The sequence below is a fragment of the Oncorhynchus kisutch genome, linkage group LG3 (genome assembly GCF_002021735.2).
Source record: "Oncorhynchus kisutch isolate 150728-3 linkage group LG3, Okis_V2, whole genome shotgun sequence".
In the NCBI taxonomy this organism is placed as follows: Eukaryota; Metazoa; Chordata; class Actinopteri; order Salmoniformes; family Salmonidae; genus Oncorhynchus; species Oncorhynchus kisutch.
The window spans coordinates 39,294,289-39,302,963 of NC_034176.2; the positions used below are offsets into that span (position 1 = coordinate 39,294,289).

Here is an 8,675-nt window from a genome sequence, read left to right on the forward strand (position 1 = left end):
TAGGATTGAATCAAGAATAGTGAAAAACTGATGAAACTGATGAAAAACTAAGGTGTATGTAAACGTCTGACTTCAACTGTAGTGCACTATAAAGAGAATAGGGTGCGCCATTTGGGATGCAGGCTTAGTTTGGTTAGTTCCAGATACAGAAGCTCCCTAGTCGCTGTATCACCTGCCTCAAGCAGTTTCGGACTCTATGTTTCACATTGATCTACTCCATGCATGACCCAATTACAGTATTATATTGACCCCTTGTTCTCAGTCACATGCCAATCCATGTCTCCATCTCTCTGATCCAATTTCACCTAAATAACTGTCTATCTAATCAAAGTTCTGTTTGTATAGTGTGTTTATTCCTGAGGGGGAATCATTAGTTCTGTATGTTTATAGCCTTATAAACAAAGGAAATATCAAACCGAGACATTAAGCAAGATGACCACTTCTTTCAACTCCCCTACTAGTTCATCTCATCACCAGATTCTTCCATCACTTTCATATTCTTCTGCCTTTCATATTCAACCACGGTTCCATATCCCCCTCTCCGTCTTACACACTCAACACTTCAGAATGTTCTGCTTAGTGCCACCACCCAATGGTTTATGAGAGGTGCAATCGCACTCCAGCGCACTGTTTTTCCATGGTTTGAATATATCCCAGATGATGTATTTTATGTGTTACCTAATTGCAGAGAGGGCGGAGAGATTGTAAAAACATAACTTTGTGTTAACTAGACCTTACTCTAATCTCCCTGATCCTTAACATAGCAGTAAGAAACTCAGGTATGAAGTAGACAACAAAGAAAGTAAAATCATACTATGAGTCTGTTTATTATTCCTCAGCCTTACTCCCTGTAGGATGTAGAGGGCCACAGCTGTCAGGCTGTCTGGTCCTTCTCTCTGAAACATGCCTCTAGCTCTTCTTGGTGCCCCTCGGGGCTTTCTTCTTGGGTTGGTGGGCCTCGATCAGATGGATACTGCGACACTTGATCTCCTTGCGGGACAGGGTGCAGTCCTCCTCCAGACTGCGGAACTGGAACGTGTCTGAGACGGACGGAAGAAGGGAGCAGGTGATAGAGGAGCTATTAGACACAACAAACCAGAAAACACTATTAGCAAAGCACTAAACAGCCATTATAAAAACTGCAAACATGCAGGAATGGATACCAGCTGTTAATAAGCTGTTGTTTACAATAGACTTAAAGCCATGCAGAACAATACATTCAAGAAAAAAACATACCTTCTGAGACGCTGTTGTACACTGGGCTGCTGGCCCTTTTGCAGTTTCTAGGCTCCATCATGATGCTCTGCTCCAGGAAGCTCCACACCTGAGGTGAGAGGGAAGAGACCAGAGGGGTGAGACCAGAGGGGAGAGACCAGAGGGGTGAGACCAGAGGGGAGAGGGGTGAGACCACAGGGGTAAGAACAGAGGGGAGAGAGGGGTGAGACCACAGGGGAAAGGGGTGAGACCACAGGGGAGAGGGGTGAGACCACAGGGGAGAGGGGTGAGACCACAGGGGAGAGGGGTAAGAACAGAGGGGAAAGGGGTGAGACTACAGGGGAGAATGGTGAGACAACAGGGGAGAGGGGTGAGACCAAAGAGGTGAGACCAGAGGGGAGAAGGGTGAGACCACAGGGGAGACAGATAAGGAATGAGAATGAACTGAGACCACAGTATCAGAGGTGAGACCAGAAAGAAAAGGTGAGAACTCGATCTTTGAGGGGAGAGTTGAGAGACTCGGACTCAGAGAAGAGGTAGACAGAGATGAGAGCTAGGGGAGGACAATCAGAGCTAAGGAAGGAAATTAAACCAGTGTCACCTTCTCATGGTCGGCAGTGTTTTCTCTGAAGCTGTGGTCTGCAGTGTGAGCAGACGGACACCGATTTCCCTCAGCTTCTCGGTGGCATCCAGATCCCCCAACTGCCTGGGAGAGTCCTAAAGCAAGATAAAAACACTTGCTTTAGAATCCTCTCTATTCCTGAATAACATCACCAAGGGCTAGTTTCTATAATGAGAACAGTAGTGGTCCAAGAACAGAGCCTTGAGGAATGCCCAAACACATTTTCTGGCTGATAGGTGACCAGGTGATTGTTTTTCTTGGTGACCACGAAAGGGCCAGATGAGACTGAGCTGACCATCTAAAATGACTACCATGACATGCACACAGCTAATCCTGAAGAACAGGTTGTTGACACCCTGCTCCACCCCATGCAGCACAGATTGGGCCTTGCCCAGCTTGGCTTCCCATTGGCTGCAACAATCCTCTTCCTGCTCAAGCTCCACCTGCATTTCCTCCTTCAGCTGCTCAAACCTTGAGAAAAACACAGAGGGTGAATCTCAATTGTGTTTCCTCGATTCCTCGCATGCCCTCTCCTCGCCTCCTTTTGCAAAACCCATTGGAGAAGAAGGTCTGAGGCCTGAGATCTGAAGGACCTTCAGATCTTCTCCTCTATTTCTATGGATGATACAGAAGTATTTTTTTTCTTCTGTGGCTCGACTGTACCTGTCGGAACCGGGTCCGGCGCTGAACTTGAGTTGGGCGTACTGGAGCTCAAGGGTAGCCAGGGTCTCCATGCTCTTTCTGACCAACTCCTCACACTGTGTTATCTGGGTGTGCAGCTGCTCCCTGGTGGCCTTCTGAGAGGCCAGCCGTGTCTCCAGCTCCTAGACAGACAGGTGGAAAGGTAGACGACACATACTCAGCTCAGAGAGACAACCGGGCACCAGTATTCCTAATATTGAGTTGCAGCCCCCTTTTGCACTCAGAACAGACTCAATTCATCGAGGCAGGTGTCGAAAGCCTTCCACAGGAATGCTGGCCCATGTTGACTCCAATGCTTCCCACGGTTGTGTCAAGTTGGCTGGATGTGCTGTCGGTGGTGGATCATTCTTGATACACTCGGGAAACTGTTGAGCGTGTAAAACCCAACAGCGTTGCAGTTCTTGACGCACACAACCCGGTGTGCCTGGCATCTACTACCATACCCAGTTCAAAGGCACTTAAATCTTTTGTCTTGCACTTTCCCCCACTGAATGGCACAAATACACAATCCATGTCTCAATTGTCTCAAGGCTTAAAAATCCTTATTTAACCTGTCCCCTCCCTTTCATCTACACTGATTGAAGTGAATTTAACATGTGACATCAATGAAAACCCAACTGACATTTACTCCTGAGGTACTGACCTGTTGCACCCTCTATAACCACCTTGATTATCTATGAACACTTGAACATCTTGGCCATGTACTCTTATAATCTCCACCCGGCACAGCCAGAAGAGGACTGGCCACCTTTTAGAGCCTGGTGCCTCTCTAGCTTTCTTCCCAGGTTCCTGCCTTCCTAGGGAGTTTTTCCTAGCCAGTATGCTTCTACATCTGCATTGCTTCCTGTTTGGGGTTTTAAGATGGGTTTCTGTATAAGCACTTTGTGACATCTGCTGATGTAAAAAGGGCTTTGTAAATAAATCTGATTTGAGTCAGTCTATGCCGTGGATAGAGCACGTGCTCCTAATGTTATGTACACAGTGTATATATGCAGTTAAAGAAAATTACTTTTTACTCCAAACATTTTCCCCGACACCCAAAAGTACTCGTTACATTTTGAATGCTTAGCAAGACAGGAAAATGGTCCAATTCACACACCTAGCAAGAGAATATCCCTGGTCATCCCTACTGCCTCTGATCTGGAGGACTCACTAAACACAAATGCTTAGTTTGTAAATTATGTCTGAGTGTTGGCTGCCGGTAAATAAATAAAAACGAGAAAAATCTGGTTTGCTTAATACAAGGAATGTGAAATTGTTTATACTTTTACTTTGATACTTCAGTATATTTGAATCCAAATACTTTTAGACTTTCACTCAAGTAGTGTTTTGCTCGGTGACTCACTTTCACTTGAGTCATTTTCTATTAAGGTATCTTTACTTTTACTCAAGTATGACAGTTGGGTACTTCTTCCACCACTGGCAACGTGTGGATGACCTTTTTGTTCAGCGAGACTGTCAGGTCAGGTACCAGGCCTAGGGTGTGTTTGAATACCTTTGTATTTTCTGTCATGTCAAACCTACCGTAAGTGCTCCAATATATTACATTTAATCAAAACTACAACACCCCAGTGTGGTTAGACATTACTGCAACATAACTCAACAAAATGAAACAACTACATCAATGTGTCATGGGAAATAACAAAGGGCTGTTTGCAACAGTGGCTTATATTAAACCGTTAGATTAATGATAGGCAACACGTTGCTTATTAGAAGTTGTGTATATAGTAGGGCTAAATTATCCACGTTGGCCACCATACCTGCAGATCAGTGCAGCTGAGGGCTTCTCTCAGAGCATCAATATCCTCCACCAGTTTGAAGACGGACTGTGTCGTAATGGGGGCCGCGACGGTCTGCTGGGCTGCAGGGGGAGAACACAACACAGGCACACATAATTTCAGCATCAATCCCAATGCAGAACATGGGGAAATACAATGTGAGCACCTGAAAACAGGCAACACGATGAATATGGATATCATTACATATTGCCTTTGCTCATGCAAAGTTATATATGATTCAGAATACTACTGTCTTCAAGATAGAGTACTATTTGGACATTGGTGAAATGATATTTACTGTATTTATTTTAATACATAAGTGTCTGTGGTGTAAGATCATCTGATGTAATACCTCTGATAGTGGCTGTATCTTCAGCCAGTCCCTCTCTGGTAGACGACCCTCTCCAACCCTATAAAACAACAACACTCACTGACTGCAATAGGCATTTAAGTGTCCCTCTTGACTAACATGTTCACTTTCAATCTTTTCTTACATTCTCCTGTTCTCTCGCTGTTTCCCACAGGTCCATCCCTCTTACTCTTTATTTGTCTCTCTCTCTTTCTTTCTCTGTTCCACACAGGCCCATCCCTCTCCTTCCCTTACCCTCCCTATTTCTCTCTTCCTCCATCTCACCCTCCGTCTCTCCCTCCGTCTCTTCCTCTCTCACCTGCTCTTTCAACTTCTGAGCTACTCTGCTGTTCCGTCGCTCTCCCTCCCTCTCTCTCTCCAGCCGACCCTCCACCTCCTTCTCTTTCGCTCCCCTCCTTTCAGTCAACTCTTTCTCCATCATTCTGCGTTCCACCATTAGCTGCCTCTCCACGTGAACCAGCTGACTCTGGTGGCGAAAGACAGACAGACAGACACGTCATACAATTGTAGTGGGAAAATACATACTGGAATTCATGACGAGTCATGGCTGGTATTCAGATGAGCCTGACCTTTTTTCTCTTATTTTCTTCCCAATCATACAAAGACATGTAGCCAATGTGTGTAATAAAATTGATAGCACTTACAAGTAAACAGCACACAATGGGCAAGTGGGAGCTAAAAGTTAACGGTCCCCCAGATTTGCCTTACCTTAGTGCAGTCCACTGCAGCCACTGCGGTGTAAGACATGTGCGCCACCTTTCCTAGCTCTGAATGCCCGCTGACCACTGAGTTCTGCAGCTGATCCAGAGCCATGGGCATCTCACACACCTCCTGAACCAGGAACAAATGACCCAAACACGGGTCATAGTGGAACTAGATTTGTCTGCTTCCCAAATGGATTATATTTCCTATATAGTGCACTACTTTTGACCAGGGCTCATATGGCTCTTGTCAAAAGTAGTGGGGTCCCATTTGAGACACAACTCTGCCAGTCCTACATAGTCACACTAACTGCAGCATATCTCCCAAGGGAGACTTGAATTGAATGTTGACAATTTAATTAGATGTAATGTCCACAAAGAAGGGCTGATATCTGTGAATGTGTAAGTGTTGCACACCCGATGTAGGTGGTCGCAGACTCGCAGATAGGTTTTTTGGATCCTCTCAGCCTCTGTGATTTTGATGGTCATCTTTTCTAGGCTGTTCTCCAGCTGTCTCACACGCTACCAGGGGACAATAGAACAGAAACGTCAACACACAAGAAACATCTTAAACATGATGTCTAGGATCTAGTATCCAAGCTTTTCAACTGCTCAGTCTGAGACTGAGCAATTTAAAAGCTTGGATCCTAGATCCTAGACATCATTCACTTGAGTCTTGTAATAAGTCAAGGTCACTCAATGTCAACTTTAAGCACCATGGACAAGGCCATTCTCACACTAACTCCACTAAGCAGTCAAAACTGTGTGTGGTGCTGTCCATGGTTCTGAAAGTTCACACTGCTTTCTTCCACAGTAGGGTTTTGGGAACAATTGAGTCTGTGAGATGCTAGCTCTTTAAAGGGGATGTCACAAATGGCACCCTGTCCCCTATATAGTGTCACCTGGTCGTAGTGCTGCTCGTCATCATCCAATATGGAGTCCAGTTCCAGGACCTTCATGTCCAGCTCCATCTCCAGCAGCTGTGACTCCTTGGCCCTGACAGCAAACCTCAGCCTGTTGTGCTGCGACACTTCTGTCGACACTGTCGACACTTCTCCCGCTCCACAACACTCTACACACACACACACACACACACACACACACACATGCACACACGCTGGCATATTATATAGAAGTTGGCATGTACAACTGGGCTATTACAAAAATTAGATGCCTTCACAAAGCTAATATTGTCTATGCACGGGTTACTACAAGCTTGCCACCTCTCTCTCTGCCTGAGCTCAAGTTATGTAGGCCTACCTCCATTGATGGTCCAGGCTTGGGCAGTGACCTGCCCAGGGTGCATCTACCTTGTGGAGCTTTCTGATCATTCTCTAAGATCTCCTTTGCAGCATAGTACTCTGCCTGGGTCTGCAGCTCTGAACCCAGGTGGATATATATATTACAGTTGAAGTCGGAACTTTACATACACTTAGGTTGGAGTCATTTAAAATCGTTTTTCAACCACTCCACAAAATTACTTGTGTCATGCACAAAGTAGATGTCCTAACCGACTTGGCAAAATTATAGTTAAAGTATTGGTTCAACTGATCGGATCAAATGCATTAAGAAGGAAAGAAATTCCACAAATTAACTTTTAAGAAATGCATTCCTGGTTACTACCTCATGAAGCTGGTTGAGAGAATACCAAGAGTGTGCAAAGCTATCATCAAGGCAAAGGGTGCTACTTTGAAGAATCTTAAATATAAAATATATTTAGATTTGTTTAACACTTTATTAGGTTACTACATGATTCCATATGTGTTATTTCATATTTTTGATGTCTTCATTACTATTCTACAATGTAGAAAATAGTAAAATAAAGAAAAACCATTAAATGAGTAGGTGTGTCCATTCTTTTGACGGGTACTGTATATATACACAGTATAATGGTTTGTGATAGGACTTCACGACTAGTAGAGTAGGCCTTTTATATTTTCACTGTGGAATATTACATCACTAATTATTAATTATATTATATGTACACTAAACGTGTCCTTTATAGAACTATTCGAAATACCGGTGGACATAACTAGCTATGACTTTACCTAATTGTTATTACTTCCGGCACGTGAGGTAGTAATGTAAAGGAAACAGTAGCCTATCTTTAAATGGTATTATTTATCAGCATGTGACTAAAACTTGAGCACTAATAGGAATAAGGATAAGTAGAAGTCAGTGCAATTTATTAGTCATTACATATCTCACACATGAATACTAAATAGGCTACTGACAGCATAATCTCGTTCCCAGACACCTTTTCCCAAATGCGCAATAGCATGAGGACGAGGTACCGACAGCATAACATAGTGAAAGGCTTTAAACAGAGTAACAGCCTATCGGTCGACATTGATTGTTAACTCGTTTTTGTCACTAATATATCAAGGTTTTATTATTAGTTAGTCTGCCTTGTACACAATCGCAGCTAAAAGCTGAATTGCAGTAGACAAAAAAAGAGTTAACAGTTATTTGAAGAAGAATATTAGGTCGCCCATTCAGTCAACCAGTAATTAATTCATAATGTAATGAATTCATCATCAAGTCATTATTATTGTAAATCGGTTTTCAAATCATAAAAGACTAAACCCACTGGTCACAGACGTCAATTTAACCTCTATTCCAAGTCGTTTCAATACAAGTTCATTGAAATTACGTGGACATATTGTTGATTCAACCAGGGTGAGCTCAGTGGGAAGCGTGTCAATAAAATACTATCAAAGTACGATCTATTTTCTGATACTCCTCCACCTTTTCTTCTTAGTAGTGTACCACAGATATTCCATAACCCTGACTAGAATAAACACATACAAGTATGGTATCACTGACACATCCCTGCTAATACGGCGCTCACGTTTCCTCCTAACACTGCAAATAACAATACTTCTGCTACATTCCTTAGTGATAACTAGGGCTGTCAGAGTTAACCAGTTATAACTGATAACATTTACTAATCCAGTACATAAAGTGATGAGGACATACATACACTCTGAACAACAATAACGTCACAATACTATACAATATGATTGTTTTGCAACCCAATCTAATGAGATTGATTGTAATAAGGAAATATGCAATCAAATCAAATCACTATCAATCAGTCAGTCAAAAAAAAGGAGCTGTTCTGTAAAAAACAGAAATGTGAAAGGCACATATGGCAACTGAAAAAAGGGAGTATAAAGAAGCACGGATATGCTTGCGTGACCATGATCATCTGGATTTAGTTCATATCGTTTCACGATGTAACCACAGTATACTGAATGAAATGTAAATGCAATGACCTTGATCAT

At 43.2% G+C, this 8,675-nt stretch overlaps 1 protein-coding gene across 1 annotated transcript; it reads right to left on the reverse strand.

Moving 5' to 3' along the window:
• Positions 1 to 803: 803 nt before the first annotated feature.
• LOC109872348 (M protein, serotype 2.1-like) lies at positions 804 to 6,998 on the reverse strand. The gene is made up of 10 exons (XM_020463554.2): positions 6,291 to 6,998; positions 5,806 to 5,910; positions 5,396 to 5,518; positions 4,986 to 5,153; positions 4,670 to 4,727; positions 4,300 to 4,400; positions 2,501 to 2,661; positions 1,817 to 2,308; positions 1,237 to 1,324; positions 804 to 1,040 (listed from the first exon to the last, which is right to left on the reverse strand). The coding sequence occupies exons 1-8, from the start codon at positions 6,510 to 6,512 to the stop codon at positions 1,996 to 1,998; spliced, it is 1,251 nt and encodes a 416-aa protein (XP_020319143.1). The 5' UTR covers positions 6,513 to 6,998; the 3' UTR covers positions 804 to 1,040; positions 1,237 to 1,324; positions 1,817 to 1,995.
• Between the last annotated feature and the right edge of the window lie 1,677 nt (positions 6,999 to 8,675).

Excerpts from the sequence above, each read along its gene's own strand:
- LOC109872348 (XM_020463554.2), bottom strand. The coding sequence starts at position 6,512 with ATGCCAGCGTGTGTGCATGTGTGTGTGTGTGTGTGTGTGTGTGTGTGT. Across the intron at positions 4,401-4,669 it reads AGATACAGCCACTATCAGAG|CCCAGCAGACCGTCGCGGCC; the intron begins GTATTACATCAG and ends CTCCCCCTGCAG. Across the intron at positions 2,662-4,299 it reads TCAGCTGCACTGATCTGCAG|GAGCTGGAGACACGGCTGGC; the intron begins GTATGGTGGCCA and ends CTGTCTGTCTAG.